Consider the following 24,356-nt stretch of genomic DNA (forward strand, 5'->3'; position numbering starts at 1 on the left):
CAGCAGATTTTGGTACTCTCAGTGGGAAATGGGTGCAAATAACCGCTTCCTTTCCAAAGACAAAATGTACAAAAAGTACTGTATATAGTTTACTGTATGTACAAAACAATATGCCATGCACCATATCTTAATGAGAGGCGTGAAGTGGTCTGGGAAGTTCATATTGGAAGTAGATACAAGTTGGTGAGTCTTGCCAATTGTTCCAGCTTTATACGTTTGATAAGGTTGAGCACTTATAGTTAAAAAACTATATTCATACCTTTTGTAGTTAGAAATATGTATTCAGCCTAATATACTGGTAATGGGCAGAAATGTATCTTATGAATAGATTGTTTGTAATTGTTGTCAGCCACTGAGGGTGTCAGCTTTTGTTTTGTTTGGCCTGGAAATACAATATATAGCTAAGAGGGAAACGCAAGTCACATTGATGATTAATTCCACAGAGGGAAATCTCTGGTACGATCAAAATCGTTATTGTAAAGCTAAAGATAACATGTAAAAGTTGTGTAAAAAAGGGGTTTGTTCTTCTTGCAGCTGAAACAGCTTCACAAATCAAGTCAAGTATGAGATCTGTCAAGCCAGTGCCCAATCTCAATTACTCTGTTAGGTGCCTCAGTCACACTTTGCTTTTGGCCTGTAAGAGCTAATCAGCTTGTAGCAGATTCTGAATACAGATGATGGTATGTAGTACCTGTGTTTCCCACTATAGGCTGGGGTGCTGGAGAGCACTTAATTATTAGCTGTTATCACATCTAAAAGCCTACTAGATAATGTGTAAGTTCAATTCAGACCCGCCCAAGGCTTCCAAAGTTCAACCCATTTCATTCTCTTGCCACAATTCCCTTAATTACACGTCTTTCACTTGCAGTGTGCAGATTCCAGAGAGATCCACCAGTGCTCAGCAGGGCAGCCTGAGACTGAATCAACGCAAAGAGCTCTTGAGTCTGCTGAGAAAGAGAAACGTGGGGACTAGCCACATGATCTTAATCCAATCACAGGACTTTACATTTTATTACAATGCCTTTGCATAGTCTGTAATTGGCTGCTCACATGCATCAAGTGCAACATAATTTGAGTAAGGACATGCTGAAAATTAATGTCCATATTCACTGTTATTTGTATTTTATTTGGTGCTTTAGATGAAGAGGGTTTTGAGCATGGTTCAGGGTTTCAAAGAACCGAGCACCAGCTATCATCCCCAGATGCTTCTTAAAAACAGCGTCTGGAAGCTAAAAGCTGGAAGGATTTTGAAAGACTGTGAAGGGAAGACATTCTCTCAAGGCAGAGAGAGAGAGGTGAATTATGAATGTCTATAATGGATTTGAGGAGATAAAATTGAAGCAGAGTTTCTCGTGCAGTTCTGCAGGCCACACGTCGCGGAAGCCTCTCATGCTGACAGACGCTTTTCTAAGGCGTCACCTGGGAACTGAATACCTGGAAGGGTCTAAAAAAAGAGAAGGAATATTCGGCTGCTGTTGACTTGCAACACATTCAGCCCCCTTTTTAAAAAAAAATCCCACCACATCCGAAACACTAAAACTTTGATCTGACTTAAACCGATTGCAGGGGTGGCTTTTCTGATTTAAAACCCTCAGATCGCATTACGGTCCCGTGAAATTTGGCTTTTCGAGATCTGACAGCCGTCATGGGAGGCCAGTCTTCAAGGGAAGTGTTTATTTGTGCTGGGCTAGGGCCACAGGTCTACTGTGCAGCTCAATTATAGAGAAATTGTTTATAGGCGATCAATCAGATTTGCGAGGAGTTCAGTGAATGGTGTCAGACTGTGGCGCTAATTCAGGAGGAGAGAGTGAAGGGAAGAGAGGAGGGGTAGTGGGGGGTGGGGGTAACAGACCAGCATTAGTGCTGATGAGATAGATCTGGGCGATGTTTTTCTATATTCATATTTCAGTGACTCTAAAGCTGCACAGCTGTCTGGGCTCATTGACCTTTCCTTCTCCGACGTGCCTGTTGGTGTTCATGATTGCTGCTCGGTCTTGGGTTTCGTGATGGGGACTGCGGTTTAAAACAGCCTCTGGTTGGGGGCACTGAGGTTTGAAGCATTGAAAATAGACTAGTTCACGTGGGCAAAATGTGATCTTTTTTAATAGATCATTTTTATTGCAGGAGGATATCTGTAAAAGCTATCCCTCTATAGAGGGATTTCCAATTTAAACTTACCACTGCACTAATTCATAGCAGTTAAATCTGTAACGAACTCTAAAATAATATGAGTGTATCTGCTTGTCAGTATGTCCATTGGCAGCCCTGTCAAAACAGATCCAATGTGTAAAAATGTTGATTTTACAGACTCTGGGAGACAGTATCTTTGTGTTTCTTGGGCTATATGGTCCCTTAAGACCCTCAGGTTCCTAGAAACTTGAGTGTAAACCCCTTAATTAGTTTTTTAAGTATCCTCCTACTTGATATATTTAGTATTGTAACAGTTCTATGAAATACATAAACATTAATGTAGTTAAATATTGTCAGCGGAGGAATTACTCTCAGAATTCCATGATAGAAAGGTTCTTCAGATTTCGTAGCAACAGGTAATTCAAATCTTTTTTATGGAGTTCATACCTTTGTATCCTGCCCTGTAGCACAGAACGTATTGCACTGGACCACCTTTAGCAAACTCAACATTTCTCTCTGTGCCTGTTTGTTTTGTCTTAAATTCACACCACCAATGTTCCTCCATATACTACCCTCAGTTTCAGGGCAAGACCATGGAAATCCTGATACTGTACGTACTTTCACAGGTCCTTTATAAATAAAAACTAAATCAAAGAAGTCATGAAGAAACCAAATACAACTAAATATTTTGATATTGTTTCACAAATGTCCAGTTAGTCAGCACAGCTTCGTTCGATTGCTCAGCCTGATAGCTGAAATAATCACAAATTCTCACCAAATTCCAATCAATTCGGTTTGACCAACAGTCACTGCTATAACCACTGACATAGAGCACAGTGCCTCATTCTTCTTCAAAGTGACTGGATATGGGAAACATATTGTTTTGGTTTTCAAAAGGACTATTTTTGTCAATGCATTTCTGCACAAAGCAAGTGTTTTTTTAAATTTCTGTCCTGAAAATATAGATGCCTCAGTTACCAAAATAATTTTGTTGACACTTATTTAGTTAGATAACAGATAGTGACCGGGCTACACGATTCTCATTTTTCAGTTTGGGGGTTGTTTATTGGGGCAGGAGAGCCTAACCTGTTTGAGTCGCTCCATGTCTGCCCTGTGAATTGGACTGGATAGATCCTGAGGTGTTACTTCTTGCTGATTATAATGTTTCCTATGTTGTGTCGAAAAGCTCGGTTACAAATCTCAAATATCCGTTTTTCAAGCAAGCTCACGAATGCGGAAGGAAATCTTTTTTTTTAATGAAAAATAAATGAGAAATGATTCAGGGAGCCAGGGAGAAGGACTGCTAAGAGGTGCACGTGCCATGCTGTTAATAAGGCCATCTGTAATTACAGAATGTAGTGTTTTCAAAGCCGAACAGGAGCCATTAGAGTGTCAAGGAAGAGCTGCTTTCTTCCCAGGGTTTGCCTACCACCGCTGGGCTGGGAAAGTAAGAAAAAACAACTCTCAGGAGCCATGGGTTTTTTGCTCAGACACTTAATTTATGCAATTTAACAAGTTTTGATAATTGCCTCGCTGTAATCTACATACCATTTTGAAGTGTAAATGAGCACAGACAATAAAGGGAAAAATCTGGTTGCTTTGGACCCTGCTACCCAATTATTTGAGAAGTTCTATTCTTCCTTTCCACATACTAAAGAGTGTGTAAGACTACTGAAGGAGTGTGTTTTCTTATGACAGCCTGTGCAAGGTTGGTCTATTTCTGGGGGTGTCCTGTACTTAATACTACAGAACCTGGGACCTCAGGAGCCCATAAACTCAAGATGCAGTGTTTTTGCAGTGTCAAAATTAGCTGTTTTTTTAATTTATGACAATAATAAATTCCTAACAGGAAGGAAATAGAAATAGTATACAAAATTGTGGTTTATAATACATTTATGAGGGACATACAAAAGCATTTGGCAGTTTTGTGCCCGATATTTTTTGCACGATATGTTCCAGTATCTGATTTTATACAGATAATGTTTTTTTACCTATAAAATTACATTTAAGGGCTTTGGGTGCAAGCAAACGTCTATGTTTATTATAGTGTTTTGTCAGGGAAACATTGTAATTAAGTCAAATTCAGAGATTATTGATCAGATCAGTGCCCTTCCAAAAAACGTCTGGTAAAACTCGGTCATTGGTAATATTTTTTTCCCTTCTTGTGCACAAGAGTCCCCTTAGTCTCCTTTCCTTTGTGTGACTGTTTTGCCCTGTGTGTGAAAGGCAGCACCTTTGAATATGAGCCTGTCTTTCTTGAAATGGAAATCAGAAATCTTATCAGGTTACTCCGCGACTCAAGCCCAGGAGCTGGGGGATTTGAACCTAGGATCAGGAGGCCTTATCTCTTCCTATCAGCCCAGACGGCCAGCCAGTAAGCACTGTAAATACACCAGATAGCGACTTGCAAGCCATCTGCAGCTGAGATACAGTGATACTATTAAAGCTGCCACAGTTTTGCCAAGCTGTGAATGACACCGATGCCCCCCTGACATGGAAGGTTAGACCATCACAGGCCTCATGGGACTGGGGGGAGAGTCTCCATGGCGACACCTTCTAGGTGGCTGTTGCGGTTACCAGATGCCTAAGCTGCAGAACATGGGGGACAAATTGGAAAAGAGTGGGATTGGTGAGGTGGAGAATTGTTGGAGGCAGAAAGGTTGAATTGGCAGATGCGGATGGAGAATGTGGTTTGAATTTGGATTTCATTTAAAAATGATAAAAAAAATAGATATAGTTTTTCTTGAGCATTTGCAGTTCTGCTGTTTATGATCTGGATTTAATGTGTCACAAAAAGCACTCCTGAGACAAAAACCAACCCCTTGTGATAACATTTCTTTAAAATGACCTTCTGGGCCTCCCATTTTAAGGGTGACATGAAGCAAAGCCCTTCAAGGAGTAGTTAAAGGAATGCAATAAAATTACTGTCATGAACGGATTAATTTCAGAGCTAACCACTAGTTGATCTTAACAAATGTTAAAGTCTACGAAGAAATAAAATATTTAACACGTGAAATTCCAAACATTCTTGCCAAACTCAATTTGTATTGAAAATGTGCTGCAATGATAACGAGAATGACAATTTATCAAAGCAGAAAGCAGAGGTCCATGTAGCCAGAACAAAATACTGTTAAGGACCCTTATACAAATGCTAGAAACTGGCAAAAGCGCAAAATCAATAGCAACAGTCTTATCTGAGAATCCCTGAAACGATATTAACTCAAGACAGTATTTATACTTCTCTTAGTGCGTCTTATATAAAACTTTTCTTTCTCTAAGGGAGATACTGTATGGTACCATTATAATATCTTCTATAGAGTCTCCGGTGTTTTGGATAGTGAGAACTGGACTAGAAGGTGTTAATGAAGCTGAAATATGTGCTGGGATCCCTTCCATAGTAAGCTGTTTTCGAGCGACTGTGCGGTCTGTCAGTGAACAACGCAGCCTTGCTTACAAGCGAGTCACTTACACGCCAAGTACTGTACATTTGTTGAAAATAGAAAACTCGGACTCTTCAGAGCACATTAGTGTTGCAGCTGTAACGGATCAGATTGTGGGGCGAGAGGTTCTTTTTCTCATTAAATATGTTCAAATCCGGCGATAAGTAAAATAACGTAGTCATTTTGTGTCGAGCAGGACCTACGTTTTTGGTTTATTCTTTTTTCTTTTTATTTCAAGTTTTATTGTTGCTTTCTACATTTGTCCTGTAGCGATATTAATAACAGTCACCACAGGTGTTTCTTTATTCTCACAGTCACAGCGTTCTTTACTCGATATATATATACACAGTATGATGTGCTGAATATAATTTGAGAATGATGGAGACGTTATTTTCTCTTTTGACTCACAATGCGGTCTTTATAGAAGAATCCGCATGCAACCAGTGTGTTTCGAAACTGGTACATTATTTCAGTTAGTCAGCTTTGGACACTGTCAAACAATTCATTTCAAAGGCTTGTTTTGCATATGAAAACAAAGAGACAGTGCTCTCACACTTAAAAGGAATTAGTTATCAGCCAGATGCTTAAATTATCCCATTAAATGAAGGCTCTATATTTGGAAAACAAGAAGAGAAAAAGGCTGTTGTGACCCTTTGAGGCAACAACCTGCAAATCACTGGCTCTCAACCAAAAAAATCTTCATTTCAGAATCTAAAATAAATCCTGATTTCTTGAGTGTGAATAGTTAGAATGTGTAGATGAAAGAAAGAACTCACAGGTGGGTCCTAAGTAAGATGAAATATAGTTTAAAATTCTGAAAAGCTTTTACATACTTCCATTAAATATTTAACTTATGAATATTTAAATATTCAAAATAAGGACTATTCAGTGTAATGACAAAACAACAGAAGTATAATATATTTTATATATGATTTAATAATATCAAGCAACAAAAGCATGCAGTGCTAAGTACTTTAAAAAGCTACATGTTTGCAGGCGGAGGTGGCAGGGATACTTAGTATTATTTGGTCAGTTTTTAGTCAGTTTATTTAGTCACCACATCTCCCAATTTAGGGTCAAAGGGGAGTCAGAGCCCATCCCGGTAAGCAACAGGTGCAAGCAGGTTACACCCTAAATGGGATGTCAGTCCATTCTAGGACAGACACAAAGACACCAACAGGTACACACTCAAACCTCAGTCCAATTTTTCAGAAAGCCAATTAGCCTACAGTACCAGAAACTAGAGCGCTCGGAGTAATCCCACACAAACACAAGGGGAACATACAAACTCGACACAGATAGCACCCCAGGTCCGGAATTGAACTGAATGCTGACCGCTGTACTGTACCTCCGCGCGTGAAAAACAAATTGTTTTGTTAACTTGTTTACGGTCAGAACATCCCTCTGAGATGCAGATGTTGTGGGCTCAGTGTGAAGCTCAGACACTTTACGATATTCTAAAGCATTAATAAGCATTGTAAGACTCGGGGGTGTTTAAGTGCCTCAGATATGTTAGTTGTGTTTTGTCCGAGGTGACTAATGTCTGCTTTCAGTATATATGGGTTATAATCTCTGGAAGTCCATAAACACTGTAATTCATTGGCTTGGAACAGAGTAGCCCTCTAGTTTGTGGTTCCTGAATATCCCAGTACAGTATACTGTATTTACAGTAATACATGGAAAAAACACTCATTTAAATTAATGGCTTCATTCTTTGGCAACTGATCAAAAGGCCACTTAATGGCTAGAAAATGAAGTATTTTGGGTAAATGAGTCTACTTTGATAATCACCTTTTGACTTTCTTTCCAAATGAAACTACTGAGCAGATTTCTTTTACTGTATATTATATACTGTATGTGTGTATCTAGGTGTACGCATACATTTTGCATCCTGTAACTCAACTAAGGTTATTAGTTATATATCGATAAACTAAGTTTAGTTGTCATTGTCACTGGCTCTAGGCTTATTGAAAACTGATTCTTCTCCCTCTTCCAAGTGATAGAATAGTTGACTGTTCTAGGGAATTAATTAGCAGAGGTTCCAATGCAGTCTGCTATTGTGTATAGCCATCCTCGTCAGCAGATGTGTCTGTCATTTTATTTTATTCTGTTATTTTACACATTTAAGGACAAAATTCTGCTCAGAATCATGCCTAGCCACTTTTTTGTTTGTCTAGCCACAGCTTTTGCATTCTGTATCCGGCATCTGAGACACCTAGGTCATGCTAATAGTATCTCTGCTGTCTCATTTTTTTCCCCAAATATTTTGTGCTGAAATGTAAAGTGTACTTCAGGAAAATCAGACTTGAACACACAGACTTTATAAAGGCTTTATAAAACAAATGTTGTTTGCTTTATAACGAAAAATGTTAAAACCAAAATCAGGCCACAATTGTGACCATGATGAAACAGGTGTGATATTCATTAGGGTGAGCTGTATTTGACATTTAATCTTACAATGCGGTGAGCAATCCCAAACCTTTTCCCTGTTTGGCAGCTTGACATCTTTCATCAATGCAGTTTCACTGTTTAGCATCTACACACCAATATCAAGCCAGTCAGCTGTGGGAGTGATTCTTAGCATTAAACACAAAAATGCACCCCTTTAAATCTGCAGGCAGAAGGGGTTGTCCCTGGCAGATTGAAACAGTGATGGAGATAGCAGAGAGAGGTTAAAAGGAATAGCTCAACTCAATTTCAGTGGCAGATGGGAACAAAGCATCAGAGAGCTGGGGTCAGATATATTAAAGGCTTTGCACTAAAATTTAATTCTAACCTTTCTTTTTTTGGGACCAGGGGGGTGGGGGGCTTGGATTAAACCTGTTGCTGTTAAAAACCAGCAACAAGCAGGATTTCCCTCGGCATACTCACACATACCACTGTTGTGCAGCACGCAGAAAAATGTTTCTTCCCAGAGAATTTCTAAAACCTTCTCCATTGCATTGCATTTCAAGGTAACCTATAATGCTCCTGCTGTATATATATATAATATATATATGAACAAGTAATAGGTTTATTCCATGCTGAAAAAAAAAGAAAGAGAACACAACGTTTTGGCCGTGGAGCCTTCTTCAGGTGTTCTCTTTCTTCTCTTTTCAGCATGGAATAAACCTTTACTTGTTCCTTTGCAGCCTACGCATGCTGACGCAGCTACCCACCTGAACTAATATATATATATATGCATGCAAACTTGCTTGCCAGTGTTGTTTAATATATTCACAAAACTGGCTTCACAAATCCTTAATTCTATTTCAAAATCTGTTTAGACTTGTCCCGACGTGGACTGACTGGAGCATTTTTTGGGGGGAAAATAGTGCATTTCTAAAAATGTCTTCCAGTTAAGGAATATATTTTCATAAAAATCCTTAGGTTGGACCTCCACATTTACCTAAAATGTTAGGAATTTGACCGATTTTACTGCTTTTCACAGATCTGGCACTTAAATAATGAGCAACAGTAATGACAAAATTGTGACCTAATGTTCCAATTTATGACAAAGCATATTCAACTCTTTTACATGTCGTTTTTCAGGTAATATCTTTTTTTTAAGATCTTGGCAGTTTTCCCCCGAATTCTAACAATAATGCAGTTGTTGAGTGAGAAATCCTATTTAGAGAAAAATAGCTCTGTCATTAATTTAACTAATCCTGCTAAGCACCAATGGAGATTAATTAACAGCGCAGGTATGATTGTTGTTGACGTAATGGTCAGGGCCTGTGGCTACAGGAGGCCTCTGCTGGAGATTCCCAGGGGCACTAGGACCAGAACTGGCTTTTCTTAGAGTGCAAGACCCCAGCTCAGAGTAATAGCTCTCACCTTTCTCTTCTCTCCCTTTGTCATCGATTTTGTTCTGGACTTCCGAGCTCTGCAGTTTATTGGGAGTACTGTAAAGAAAAGAATGCAACAAGCACAAAGGCACAGAGATGAGTCGGTCTTTAATGGGCATAAACCTGTAGATATACAAGCAATATATTGGTTTTGATTTACAGATTGCAGGACTAATAATTGGTTATTGCATCCAATGGGAGCCTGCCTATTATACATGAACAGGCATCACAATTTAATTTTCATTGGAGTCCCCACATACAGTATATATACAAGTTGTTAACAATGCTAGATTAAGCATTATTTGCGTTTGAAAATATGTAAGAAAATATTAGCTCTGTGACCAAAGACGTAGATTGTCAACCTGCCTTCAGCTAACCTGAAAAAAAATCACAATTGCCTGAATAACCGCAGTTTCTCCCACTGACACACAAGTGCTGCTTTAATATCAATTGAGTCTTAATCTAAATGGTTAATTTAATTACAACCATTGTGCATCTGACACACAACAGTCTGCACCGCATAGTAAGGCAGTGAAACGCTTTCTGTGTCTGTAGGAGGGGAAGAGGGGCTCTATCTGTGAAATACCACATCGGTGTAAATTGTGTGTTAGCGGTTTGGGGTTCAGAAGCGAGCGGGGAGAGATGGAGAGGCGCAGGAGTTTCCAAAGGCTGTCTGGATACAGGACAACATAAACTGCGCTACTTCATTGGGAGACAATGGAAGACAAGATCCCTTAATGTAGCTTCATCCACGTGCCTCCATTGTCTGCCTTCTGCCTTTTTTTTTCTTTCCCAGTGCTTTCAGTGAGGGGGGCTGGCTTGGCCGTATTCTCTCTCGCTCCCCCTCTGTGTCTGTGTTGTGTGGATGCACAGACGGTTCAGTAGTAATTTGATGTGTGTCCCAGGGGACATTTGATGGATTAAAGCTAAGCAGCTCCATTTCTAGGCACCACCTGATCTCAGTGCTTGTGCCCCATATAAAGGCAGCTTGATTGCTGATCTCAGCTAGTCTGACAGTCTCTCTCTCCTCTCTCTCTTTCTCTCTCTCCCTCTCTCTCTTTCTCCCCATCCCTCTTGCCTGCTGCATCACAGGAGCTGTCCAGTGCTGAACTAGATCTATATTTTTTTAACCGAGGGAGTCACAGGACAAAGAATTGGCATCAACTTTTCTTTTTTTGTCTCCCTTGAATTTTGGGGGGTGTTTTTTTTTTTAAGTTGCACGAGGATTACCACTGGCTGCTTGCTTTGTTTGTTTGTTTTTTTCTTTTCTTTCTTTTTTTTTGTTTTTCCTCCTGTGTTGTTGTTGCTGTTGGGGTTTTTTTTTTCCTGGGGGTTTGCCTGTCTCCTGTTGAAACATGCCACGGTCCTTCCTGGTGAAGAAAATAAAGCTCGATGATTTCTCTTCCTCGGCTGTCGCTGCTTCCCACCACCACCAACACCATCATCTAGACGACACTTACACTTTCGCACGCTCTATCACGGACTCCGTGGCCAGCTTGGGGGTCCGGATTAGTGAAAATGGTGAGTGTGGCTTGAAATCCTTTTAAAGAGACTCTCTCTCGAGGTCTGGTTGGAATCTGCATGCAGGCTTTGACCTCACTCTGCGTTGCTGTTGTCTCCCTTGATCGCTTGTGCATGTCCGTGCAGTTATTTGTTCTGGGCGACGAGTCCATGTGCAGATTACACAGCTGCTTTTATCACAAAAAACGGCATGTGTTAATTATGCAGTTAAAACTCGAAACCGCTTCTGAAGACATTTGTTTTTATACAGTGTGGGGGCTGGTGTCACAGCATCCTAGATGATTCCTGCCCTTGTTCCGAGACTTTTTTTTTGAATGTTGCATTTGGTGATGCTCCTACACAATTCAGGTCAGATAGAAACATTCGCCTTGCACAAATGCTACACGGCAGTGCTTGGATTCAGAAAGTCTTTTAGTTTGTTTTTTTTTTGCCTGTGCATCTTTGGCTTTTTGCTCGAGTCTTTCCATGGGAAATTCCAGCACTTGGAGGTTTTGGTGTGTGTGTGTGTGTTTAAGTGGGGGTATTGCATGATGGACTGGGATGTTAAATTTGTCCTTAGCTGTTACTGCCCTTGAGTACTGTAGCTATTCTCCCTCACACACATCCTCCCCCCCCATGCCCCCCGTTCTCTCTGTCCTTCCGGGTGTTTGAAATGCACTGGGGGTAGAATTTCATCAATACAAGCCCTTTGAGTCATACGAGACCTGGGCTTGCGTTGATACGCAGCACAACTGAGGATGAAGGAGAGGCAAAAAAAAAAAATCATAAAAAAATGCTTATGGCAGCACCACAGGGGTCATGTGACGCTGCACGTACCGTAAACACGAGGAAATGGCACATAGCTTCACACAGGATTACAGCGGGGGAAGAGAGCAACAATCCCAATGTGCCGCAGTTTTGTGACAATTTTAGAGAAACGGGACAAGACAGATTAAAAAAAAAATGCTTGTATCCCCATTTCATCCAGGCTGTTCGATTTAAGAAACAATTTTCAGAGGGACCGTGCTCTGTTGTGCAATTGTCCTTCAAACCTTAGAGACTCTCCCCTGTTCAACCATTTTGTCCACAGATTTGGGATGCCAGCTGTCTGTTTGCTCTTTGTTTTGTTTTTTTAGCATAAGCCAAAATCCAGACATTGCAATACAGCGCAGCCTTGAAAATCCTGAAGATAACCTGTTATACAACCTCACTAAAGCAGCATTCTCAACAAATGACTGCTGTAGATTGATAGAGCTAGCACAAATGTAGTTTTGTTACTTAATTTTTTGTGTGATGGGGGGGGCTGTTAGGGGATTTATTTGCATGCCGATTTAATCTCTGGTATGGCACTTAAAACAACTAGCAGCTGAAAGAACAAACAGCCAATCAAAAAAGTGCATCTCATCAGATTCAGTCTTTTGTGTTCTGTAAGAGACCAATGGTGGAAGATAACAGAAATCCCCAAAGCAAGCTGTTTTTACAAGGGCAGAACATCGCACTGAAGTTAAAGTGATGCTTGATGCATTTGCTGCCTAGGCAAAAACAGTCCAATATAGTAAAATATTTATGGAACTTGATGTCAAAAATGGACTGCAAAAAAGATATAAAGATCAGTTTGCATGCCACAGATAATTGTAGGATTTTTGGATGTTAGCCTTTCTCCTTTTCTATTGTTCTGTGTAAGCCACCTTAAGCATGTGAGGCTGTTTGCAGATAAAACATGACAGACCATTTTCTCAAATTTCTGTTTTTGTGTAATAAACGCTATCCAAAACATCTAGTATCTATTAAGGTCAAATTGGGGATATCCAGTATTAAAATGAGCTCAGTGGATCTTCTATGTTAATAAAATAATGCGCAGAAAGTGCTTTTGTTTTTTTACAAAACACGTGCAAGGAGGAGTAACCCGAGAGCTTGAAGAAGGACAGAAAATGTGACGGCAGTTTAGGATGTGTTCTTTGGAGAGATCAAGGCTGAGTTCCATCTATTGCTCTGGGAAGGAGAGCAGCACATCAGCGTTATTGCTGAATAAGTCAAAATTCTGAGCCGAGACTAAACCTTTATTGCCAGTGAAAAGTCTCAGCGATAATAAATGAGGAAGTTTAATCAAAATGAAGAGCTTTCTTATTTTACATAAAAAGAACAGCATTTAATATCGCAGCATGAGCTTAAGGGACAGCAACAATAGACAGCAACAATAGGTTCTTTTGTCTGACCTTGTAGGGTATTGATTGACACTTGTTACTCCAACACACATTAAGTGAACACTTGAAATGGAATAAGACTAAAGAAAGAAGCTGGAATTGTGTACAAGAGAAGAACAAACATTCTGAAATAAACTGTATACTGTATATAGTTAAATTCTTCAGTGCAGAAGATGAGATCTGTATTCTCTATAATGAATTTGGACATTTTCGGAATTCAGTTTCAGTTAAACTGTAGGTCTTATTCAATCTATTTACATGTCAGGTTCTTTGTTGCTTGTGGTATTTATACCATAATTAATGATAATTAATTATAATAATTATGTTTAATAATAACCTATGCACACAAAGTATTTTAATTCATCATGTTTTGTGGTGGAATACTTTGAATGGAAGTGCATTTTAAACAAAGAGTGGAGTAACAAATATCAGATATTTCTGAAATGTTAAAGCTATTATAAATTAGAAGCAGCATGTAACAATGTATTTAGAACTTGGTGGTCCCACATTTCTGTAAGAAATAAATCAAATGTACGCAGTATTTAATCGTGGTAATTACCTTGGACGTTTGTGATGGGTGACAATTGCTTAAATGTTTAGAAACTTAAAGCACAAAAAGGGAGGGCGATGCTTTGAAACACTAATATTTTCTTTTATTTTCATAAAACTGCTAAAGACAGCAGATGGCAAAAGACATTAAGGTGGAGAGAGAAGGCTATAGTGTGTCAAACTTGCATGTAGGCCTAGGATCACAATGAGAGCAGAAGAGAATAAATACTTCAGTCATCATGTGGCCGGAAGGCGCCTTTTAACTTTCAATCTCTCTGCATCAGAGTGTGAAATAAAGTGTAAAAGCTGGGTCTGTTAGACTGGCAAAACAATAGAGAAATTGGCATGTTGAGAATGTTCTTACTTACAAGTACTTCTAACAACACAATTAATTGTCTTTCTGCGACCTGCTGGTGATGCTGTCCTTCTCAGTCAACAATATTGCAATACTGGATTGGGTCTTTCTCTTTCTCTCTCCTTTTTCCAGCTTGTTTCTTTCTTAATGTCCTTATCATGCTTGTTGATATAGAGTGATGCCAAATTTACATTTATATTCCATTCCTTCCTGACTGGCTCTCTAGTTTGCTGCCTCCTTTTCTCTCCAGTGGGGAACAGTAACACTGTTTCACAGCCCATGAGCTATTGATCAGTACAAAACTTTGAATTTCATTAAAAATCAGTCAATATTTAATTTCCACTGCTTGCTGTGCCCAGCATTTTGCAATGCCTTCTTTTCCACAGCCCCTAAAGATTTCCCAATTAACTGCACTGTATGTCATGAAATGTAATCTGTGTTTTTTGTTGTTTTTCTTTACTTAAAAATGTAAAAACTGAAATTAATTGGGGGAAATACATTTTTCAAACACAGGGGGAATATCTCTCACTATAGATATTTATAGTGGTACAGTATAAACATTTGAGAAAATGGAAATAAAGAAACAATAAATCTCATTTAGTATTGTATACCAGTTATAAACTGGTCTTTTGGTCTTTATTAATTCTTTCCAAAAAAACTATATATATAATTCACTAAACTTTCTATTTAATATTTATTTTATATTTTATATTTAATAAAAATGAGTGAACAGTACAATCTGAACTGAGATTTTAGGTTACAGAAGTCTATATCCCACTATACTTTCAATTAATTTATTAAAATGCACTAGAGTACACTGAGTGCCATTTTGTCCACACATCAACACATACGTAATTCTTCTGAATTCTTGAGCACACTGACATATAGATTGTAACATCTGTAGCTTAAATGATTTTTCCCTATTTCTTAGTGTTTAGCTGGGAGCATTGCAAGACTTTAAATGTTACGTTTTTTCTTAATATGTCAAGCAAGATAACACTGGTGTTAAGGGCAATGTTTGGATTTGATTTCTGTGTAGAAAAAAAGCAGTTGCCACATTAACAAACGAATGAAAAGAGGTGTTTACTGCTATTTCAAAAAGTGAAGGTCACAGATTTCCAGCTTGATGAAATTTGCTGCGTTTAGGATAATCACACCTGTAAATCGCTGAACCGAAAGAGGAATATGGCATTAATTAATTATCTTATCTTATGCACAGCAAAAACAGAGAGCTTGATCAGTCTCGCACAGCCCTGAAGCACTTTTATGCAGTATGTTTTGCAGCCCTGGCAGTCCGCTTAGCCAAAATCAAAGAGTTTGAAAAAAGGTATAGATATAGTTCAATATGAGAAACCGGTAAGCTCCTGGCAGATGGAAAATGGATGACCTATTATCATTAAAGAAGAATTTAATGATTAATAATGAGAAGCTTTTCATGTACAACCCTTCCATCAAGTCCACTTGTATTATATTCTGGATTGTGGGTCTGAAAGCACTTTCATTTACAGCACAATCCATGCTTACAAATCCATGCCATACAAAGTTACTTAAAGGAAGCACGTTATTTGAAGCATTCTTTATTTCCAGTCATGAATTTAAAAATGTATTGCCATACTATGACAGCTTGACCTTCCTGTGGATGGCTAGTCAGTTCAACTGATTCTTTGAGACAGGCTTTATATCTGAGACACTTGCACTGGAGCAGAAGCAATGCCTCACTTACACAAAACTTTGACTTCAAGTGTAACAAACTTCAACTTCATCAGTTACGCATTGAATGACTTGGTCTGGCATCAGATCTCAATTTTCCATGAATGTTGATCTTAAGCCACCAGTGCACTCTGGCTGAAGTTACAGAATCCATACAATGACTTTTGCTAAGGACTGTATATTAACGTGTTTGGACACTTTGTCAGAAGCAAACTGTGCAAATGGTTTATTCTCTGAAGATCCCACACTATACATCTTTAGGTTCAATTGAGTTTATTTTAGAGAAGTGCTCAGTTAAGCAAAATAATATTGTCCTATCAGTCCCAAAAATTAGTTTGGTGCCCTCATTAGTGGTCCTTAATATTATTAAGGGCTTCCAGTGAAACAGTAAGCCATTAGAGGAATACTTACTCTACACTGATGTGCTTGTCCCATCTGAAAGCTATTTCTCTTCATATAATGAATTTGTTATACACATAGTCAATATTAAAATTAGAAAACTACAAACTTAAAAAAGACTCATTGAAGTTTTATTAAAAACTTGATTTGGAGAAATGCAATGCTGTATATGCAGTAGCTTTTACACCTCTTTGGACAGGGTGCTCATTGATCATTCTCACAATTCAATTCTTTAGAATATATTGCAATAAGAAGCATAGCAGGACCTAAGGTATTAACAGATATTGCATACCACTTCCATCACAGACCATCATTAGGAAGAAACAGTCTCAGTCTCAAATATGCTAATATAATAACTAAATCCAATCTTTGTAGCAATACAAAAACCAACCACATACAGTAAAAACAAGCAACAAGCATTCAATTCAACAAGCAGACACTCTATGATATATATTATTATACACCCCTTTTTGAGTAAAATGTTTTCGGGGTGCTTGACAATAAATAAATAAAGCAGGACTTGACAATAAATAAGAAACATATGATCATGACATAATAATAACAAAATTAGAGGGCAGAAGCATTTTTATAGAAGGCATACAATAGCAAAGCTTTGTCTGCTCTGAACATGCCTGATCTTATATAGCCAGATCCTGAAACCTTACAGCCTGATCTTTTCAAGCAAGCTGACAACTGGTCAATCCTGTAATGGAAGACCTTATAAGAAAACAAGGACACAAGTGGTATTGGTGGACCAGTAGGTGGCACTCTTTCCTCCAGACCAAGCTTGCCCAAAACAGTTCTTAGTGTAATTACTTTCTTGGTATGTGTCCATTAAAGATCCCATCCCTTTCAGTGAGGCATGTGGTCCCTACGATCCTAAATAAATTTCATCTGAGCTTGCACAAGGAGGGTTATCGAAAAATTCCCCCTTGGTTCAATTTGGTGAAGCAATTTCTCATTCCTCCACCTGGCTTCAGCACATCACCCGTTGGGTGGGATATTTCAGTAGCGGGTGAAATGGGCTCCTTTCTATATGTAAAACACTTTGGGATCCTTTGGGAGATGTAAATGCAGGGATTAATCGCGATAATATCTGAACGGGAATCTGCACCCTGCTACAGATAGTGCAAAGCAGATTATCACTCTGAGGATGATGCTCTCCACCTGTTTCAAATAATTTAACATGCAGAAAAGATGCTAGTTACAGAAGAATTGTGGCCTCATGCTGAGAAAATCTAATAAGCTATGGAGAAAGAAATCTATCTAATAGTACACTTAGGAGCTACCAGCGTGATCTGATAATTCGAGACATTTTGTTGTTCAGCACAGATGTAGTTTATCTAATAGAAGGAAAGTTGTTTTTTTTAAAATAAGAGATGGACTGTAATCCATGACTTTTGAAGTCAGAGATGCCTACATGATTGTGTTATTGGCAAGGAGAGTAACAGGTCATAAAAATGCTCAATGACGGATGCTCAACGCGATGTCAGTGAAGAGTTGGAAAAATGTATTCTGTTTCAATGTTAGCCCCTATCTGCCTTGCTATAGAGGTAATTCTTTCTTTGCGTCCAAACCTTTGTGCTGGTGAATATCTGTCTCTCCAGTCTGCCCCAGGTTCAAAGAGGAGAACCCGCCGCGATGCCGAATGAGCTGTTTTTCTCCGCCCATTAACGGGGGCTGTCCTGTTCTTGTTCCCAACCCCACAGGCTACATCCAGGACTACATCACGCCAGCGGTGTACAAGACGGAGAAGAAGATGGGGCTCAAGCTGGCCTCGGCCGTGTCGGAGCCCCTGTACACCCAGGTGAGCAGCGGAGGAGAAGAGTACTCGGACCACGACATGGAGCACCCGGACAGCCCCCAGTCCGGCATGACGGCCAGCGGCTTCTTCAGCGGGGAGGCGGAGGCCCTGACGGAGGGCTACACCATGGATGCCTTCTTCATCTCGGACGGGCGCTCCAAGAGGAAGGGCGACGGCGAGGGTCAGGGCGCGACAGGGCCGGGTCTCGGCGGCGGCGGCGGCGGTGGTGGCGGCGGCGGCGGCGGAGGGGGCGGCGGCGGAGGAGGGGGCCACCCCCCGCGCCACACCTGCAACGAGTGCGGCAAGACCTATGCCACCTCCTCCAACCTGAGCCGGCACAAGCAGACCCACCGCAGCCTGGACAGCAAGATGGCGCGCAAGTGCCCCACCTGCGAGAAGGTCTACGTCTCCATGCCCGCCCTGGCCATGCACATCCTCACCCACGACCTCAAGCACAAGTGCGACGTGTGCGGCAAGGCCTTCAGCCGGCCCTGGCTGCTCCAGGGCCACATGCGCTCCCACACGGGGGAGAAGCCCTTCGCCTGCGCCCACTGTGGCAAGGCCTTCGCCGACCGGTCCAACCTGCGGGCCCACATGCAAACCCACTCTGCCTTCAAGCACTACAAATGCAAGCGCTGCAATAAAACCTTTGCCCTCAAGTCCTACCTGAACAAGCACTACGAGTCGGCCTGCTTCAAAGGCTCCCAAGAGGATGACTCCGGCTCGGAGAACTGACGGGAGGGGTGGGACCGAACCCCCTACCCCCAATCCCTCCCCTCCCCCCTCCGTTTGTTTTTAGAAAGCAATATTTTCACTGAGATTATTTCAAGAACAACTAGTAATAACTACAAAGACAAAAATGTGTATGCTGGATTTTTCGGAAACAGTTGCTACACGCGCACACACACAGACTCTTGAACACTTACACACCTATTACTTACGAGGCCTGGCATGTGGATTTTTATTGATAATAATACGAATTATAGTAATACTTATAATAGTAATAATATTCCTATTCCTAATATTTTATAGCAAAGGCTGTGGGGAAGAAAAAAAAACAGAAAAAATGAACAAAAAAAGGTGACTGCAACTCTTTTTTTTCTTTTATAGGAACAAAAAAAATGACCTCTTGTATTTTTATGCTGCTTTTTTTTTTCTTTTTGCTAAGGATGCGATTCTTTTGCAACAGCCAACAAGAACTTTTTATGAACCGCGAAAAAGACTACGAATTGAACAATGACCGTATTTGCAAAAAAAAAGAAGAAAAACGAAGAAAAAAAATGCCATTTTAGGTTGAAAACTTTGTGTGTCACAGTTGAGTATTTAATTCAATGACGATTACTTTTTTTTTTCTTTATGCCAGTATCATCATTATTTCTCAGTATTATTTACTGTGCCAATCATTCCCAAAATTGTTTGTTGGATGCAGAACAGCTTTGTAACTGTGGGTACAGATTTGTCTGGGTTTCATTTCTCGGTCTTCCAACCCAAAACCAGGGATTGTTTAAGGAGGTGAATCAAAACATGCTCTTTTCCTCACATATTCCAAATTTTATTTGCAAAGCATATTTCTAAAGGAAGGGCATCACTGAGTTGCTGCCTACATTTTCTTCAATTCATGAATGAAATGTTGCTGTTGTCTGGCCTTTATATAATCAGAAAAACAAACAAAAGATAGCCTGCTATGTGCAAAGCACTTTCCTCAGATTTAGGGCTACAGTAGCCTCGTTCTCTTCTGCAGTTTGTAAATGTGCACATGGAGAATGAACCATACTCAGCATCTATAAGCTACCCCACCTGCTGAGACTTGATGTATTTGAAACACTCTTTGGGGATTTAATTCCTTTAAAAAAGGCATTGGTGATAGCAAATTATTAGACCCTTTGTGAATGCAGCCTGATAATAGGGGCAGAAATGTAATCGTTAGAATTCTGTCCCTTTATGGTTGCTTCAGATATTCACATTTCTGCTTGCTGCTGTTCCTCTGCAAGATGTCAAGCTATGGTTTTTCTTTCATTTATTCAAGCCCCTTTGTCTGGTTAAGTGTCCTCGCTAAATTATAAGACTCTGGGAAAAGGTCCTAGGGACCTCTTTGTCATAATACGTGAAAAGGGATGTTTTGTGACGAGACCATGAGTGTGAATACTGTAGATATTCCCACAAAGGAAGAAAAATAGCTTTCTGAAAAAACAGTAGGGAGCTAATTTAAAAATAAAGATTTACTCGAAGTCTATTTTAACCATAAATTTAGATATGATGCGAATCGGTACTTGAGAGGGTGTGAAGATCCAAGGGGCTGAATGATCTTAAATCTGTATAAAATACAGATAAAAAGAACATTCTTTAAGCAACTCGTGAGTTTACCTGAATAGGGCTTCGACTTTTCTGTAATAGTACGCCATAGTGAATTTGCACTGTTAGTTTGCAGTGACGTCCTGTTACTATGCATTGACTGAGCTTTGCAAGAGGCATTTTGCTACCTTTTCCAACTCGGCGTTGCGCAGGAAAACCGTATGTTGCGCTGTTGGTCGGCTGTTCCAATCAATCGAGCCCACCTGAGGGGCAATGCTAAAGTAATGCACACGTTTCGGCAGCAACCAGTTGGCTGCCTTTGTTCAGATGTTCGGTGAAATCTTCTACTGAAGAGAGCAGATTTAACTGCCTGAAGGCTTAAGAGACTGTCTCGATTTGTGATCCTTCCTGTTGCAACGCCTGCGACGGATTCGTTCATTTTCTTTGAAGCAGTCAACAGCTGTAGATTAATGAAGGAGGTGCTTGTATCGAAGTCTTGCAAGGCAGGAGGTTGACAGAATTGCATATCGAGGCTCCCTGCTGTTCAGAAAGACACAGCTTACAGAGTTTCCGTAAGTGACTAAATGAACGTATGGCTCTTAGCAGGATACGGCGAAGCAATAGCATTTGGGGCATAGCCAACTTCTATGACCCTTTTTAGCAAATAAACCAGGTGCATGATACACAGCTTCTACATAAATGAGACCCTCATTGCTCTTCCTTCGGCTGCGTTTGTTAATTCGAACCGGCTTTTCTCTGTGGTTCCGAGGGTGTCTGCCACAGCACACAATGAGCAATCCAAGTTCATAAAAACCGGAGCGATCCACTACAATTACCTCAAACAACAAAGGATTTGTAAACCCTCAGTTACAAAGGACTTGTGTTTTTATTTTATTTTTGTTGCCAAAAGCGCTTGTCACTTTGAATGAACGGCATCTTCTTTATGTAGCATTTTTGTGACTCTAGCTATTTATTGATGGGTTATTTATTTATTTAATTATTTATTAATGTGTTAATAACATGTATTGCCATTGAACAAAATGACCTTGTAAGATGCTGCTGACCTACAAAGAAATTGTTTATATGCATGAGAAACTGTAGACAGCCCTTAGGGCTGCTTTCTTAAAGAGGAACAATGTATAATATTTGAAGTATTTAAAACGAAAAAGCAATTGTTTTCATGGGCAATAATCTCTTTACAATTACGCAGATCTATTTTCACAAATGTCCTTAATGTTTTCAGGCATTTTCTCCATCTGGAAAATAATAAGAGAGTGAAAAAAAATAAAAACAAAATCCTCCATTTTGTTGAACAGCCTTGTCTTAATTCCCCCAGTAGGTATGTTAAACTTCAGTAACTGACCACACCAATCATTTCCTCGCGTTTCTTTACAGCTTTTACAGTAATGTTATGGGCAATAATGACCCCTGCTAGCCACTGAGATTAATCCCTTCGAGGACAACTCTGTAAGCTCAACACTATCACAGTATGTACGGCTATTTACTACCAGTGTAGTATCCCATTATGGCTGATTAATTGCATTCGTTGTAGTTCTTTTTATTGTTGTTTGGGTCTCGGAAAACTCGGCAACCGATTTCCATTTAAATAACTCTTGGAAAAAAAAAGCTCTGAAATGCTGAATTTCTGGAGTGAAAAATTGCCACTAAAGACTGCCCCTGTAATCATTTCCCTGCAGGTTTTCCTTCATAAACCGATCTGCAATGCAATATCCCTGGTGGTCACTTGTACATGCTGAGAGAGACTTTTTACTGACAGGCTATTAAGCCTCAGAAACAATAATCAAAGCGCTTTACAAGCAATGGTAGCGATTTATGAGGCCAGTCTCTCAGAGGATTAAGCAGCAAATAATGAGAATTATACAAAAATGTTAAAGCATGTAAAAAAAAAACAACCTCTGAAGCACCCAGTGGTGCATACCTGTGTAAAAAAAAACTTCTGGAGAATTAAAAATTCATACGAACCTGTAGCGTTGGAATTACCAAAGACCTGGGCGGCTGCAGCCACCATTTTACACCTTTAAACAAAACCCTTTATGCAAAATAGAGTATCGTTAAATTCTAGATGATAGGAGCATTTAAGTAGGAGTTTATTAGGTATATTTAAATTTCCAGTGTGAAGGAGAAAGGCGTTAGCGCTCGTTCGCACCGAGACAGAGTGCGGGCTGAGAGTTACTGACTCTCAGAGTGACCAGCACGTATCTGTAGAGTCAGTGTTTTAGATACTGTATGCATATAAATGACACAATGCGAATAATGGCTTTGTATTCGCATAATAGCTGACAGTTAGTAGGATCCTTCAATTTTCTTCCCATCTATATTTAACTCCAGCAATCATTAACGTGATCTCAGCGTGTTGATGAGATACTGGTGCCCGATTCTGCAGTCCAAAATCCTCCAGACTCGGATTAGCGGCTCCCAAATGCTTTTGTGAGTCTCTTTTATTAAAACACCTGTCTCATTTTAATATAGTTAATCAGTGCAGATTTGATCCCTCTGGGAGAAAATGCCAGTAATCTCAAAGAATGCAGTTTGTGTTTTTCAGAAGAAGATACTTATTCGAGCCTTTTGTTAAACGTCTTGCCTAAGACACAAAGCCATAATTTAATCAGCAAAGAAATCTGTATTTTTATAACTAGTTACTCCAGTGTGAGTAGTGTGTATGTATATTTCCCACAAGAAATGTAGTATTCACGTCACCTTTTCACAAAAACGCCCCTAAAAGAAACTGCAGAGTTTATCTGAAATGTTTTGCTCTAGTAATTCTTTTCTGTTTAATATTACCTGGGACTTTCAGGGGAATCTATTTTTAAAGTCCATGTTAAAAATGATACTAGATACACTTTCTTATTACTTTCCTTTGGCACAGTTTGGAACTTTAAATGATGTGATTCCTGTCTCAATGTACATGACAAGTCTCAAACTTGGATTGCACAAAAGGAGGATATGCAGAAAAGCAAAATCTAATTGTACTCCATAAATACAGGATTTATCCAGTTAAATGATAAAAAAAGAAAGCCAGATTGTTCCTCTTTAAATTTGTAAATATATATATATCACAGCAATAATTTGAAAATGCATGTACAACTTTGTTGAGTTTCGTTTTTCAGTACAGATAAATACAGGTACCAGTTGCAGTCTGGATGACAATAATAACAATCAGGGACAAGTCTTGTATTAATTATAGCATCTGTAGCTTTCGACAGTCCACATTAGCAGTATGTCTCTCAGTGTTTCCTGGGAGCTTCGTACATCTTTGTGGGTTTTTTTTTTCTATTTTGTTTTTGTGCCCAGCAAGACTGTGCAATGAAAGTGCCAAAAATAAGATTTCCATAACAAAAGCACTCAACATATGGTAGGCTGCTTAAGACCTTCCATATGGTTTTCAAGCTATAGATCGAGATTACACCCTCTCTCAGTCCTGTCTGTCATCCTCGCTCTGTTTTGGTGAAAGTGTGAAGAAACTTAAGCCATGATCGCAGACGGTGTTCTTTCTATTTTATTTTCTGTTCATCTACTCTTATTACTATTAACAATAATAATGATGAGAATAAAACCAATAGCACAAGCAAACTGTGGTTAAATGTGCTGTCTGTTCAGTGCTAGGAAGTGCTTTGTCGCTATGAATGAGATTTCTCTGTATTTTAGAATTGCATGTCTCTAATGTTTAAGATTTGATGACACTGAGTTTCATATTTCATAAAAATAAATTGGAACTAGGATTCGGATTATTCCAGGTACAATCAGTTCTTGCTCAAGGCTTTTTAAGTGCTTGTTACTGATATTGAGAGATATAGATCAAATTCTGTAAGTAAGCAATCTAAAATGTTTGTCATTTGGGCTGCAGTTTTATAATGTGTCATTGTACAGTATCACAACTGTGTGCCTGTAATCTGCGTTAGTAAACTGCATGCATTTGTAGAATGTGCGATTAGATAATGATGAATTGCACAAGTCAACACGTCTTCCTTTTCACAGGTTTGAGAAAGAAAGCCGATTATTATATTTTCTTAGCAAGCAGAATTTTAATTGCAGTCCGCTTGAATCAAAAAAGAGTCTGAAAGTACACTTTAAAAAAACAAATCACAAATAACCCACACATTTAGAATAAGCACAAGCAGTCGGGAG

The 24,356-nt window shown here is 39.4% G+C and overlaps 1 protein-coding gene across 1 annotated transcript; it reads left to right on the forward strand.

Moving 5' to 3' along the window:
• The first annotated feature begins 10,303 nt into the window (after positions 1-10,303).
• Positions 10,304-23,956, forward strand: scrt2 (scratch family zinc finger 2). Its single transcript, XM_069179527.1, has 2 exons — positions 10,304-10,918; positions 17,824-23,956. Exons 1-2 carry the CDS (start codon positions 10,753-10,755, stop codon positions 18,651-18,653), a joined length of 996 nt encoding a protein of 331 aa, XP_069035628.1. The 5' UTR covers positions 10,304-10,752; the 3' UTR covers positions 18,654-23,956.
• Positions 23,957-24,356: the final 400 nt, after the last annotated feature.

The sequence above is a fragment of the Lepisosteus oculatus genome, chromosome 16 (assembly GCF_040954835.1).
Source record: "Lepisosteus oculatus isolate fLepOcu1 chromosome 16, fLepOcu1.hap2, whole genome shotgun sequence".
Taxonomy (NCBI): Eukaryota; Metazoa; Chordata; class Actinopteri; order Semionotiformes; family Lepisosteidae; genus Lepisosteus; species Lepisosteus oculatus.

Excerpts from the sequence above, each read along its gene's own strand:
- scrt2 (XM_069179527.1), top strand. The coding sequence starts at position 10,753 with ATGCCACGGTCCTTCCTGGTGAAGAAAATAAAGCTCGATGATTTCTCT. Across the intron at positions 10,919-17,823 it reads GGTCCGGATTAGTGAAAATG|GCTACATCCAGGACTACATC; the intron begins GTGAGTGTGGCT and ends CCAACCCCACAG.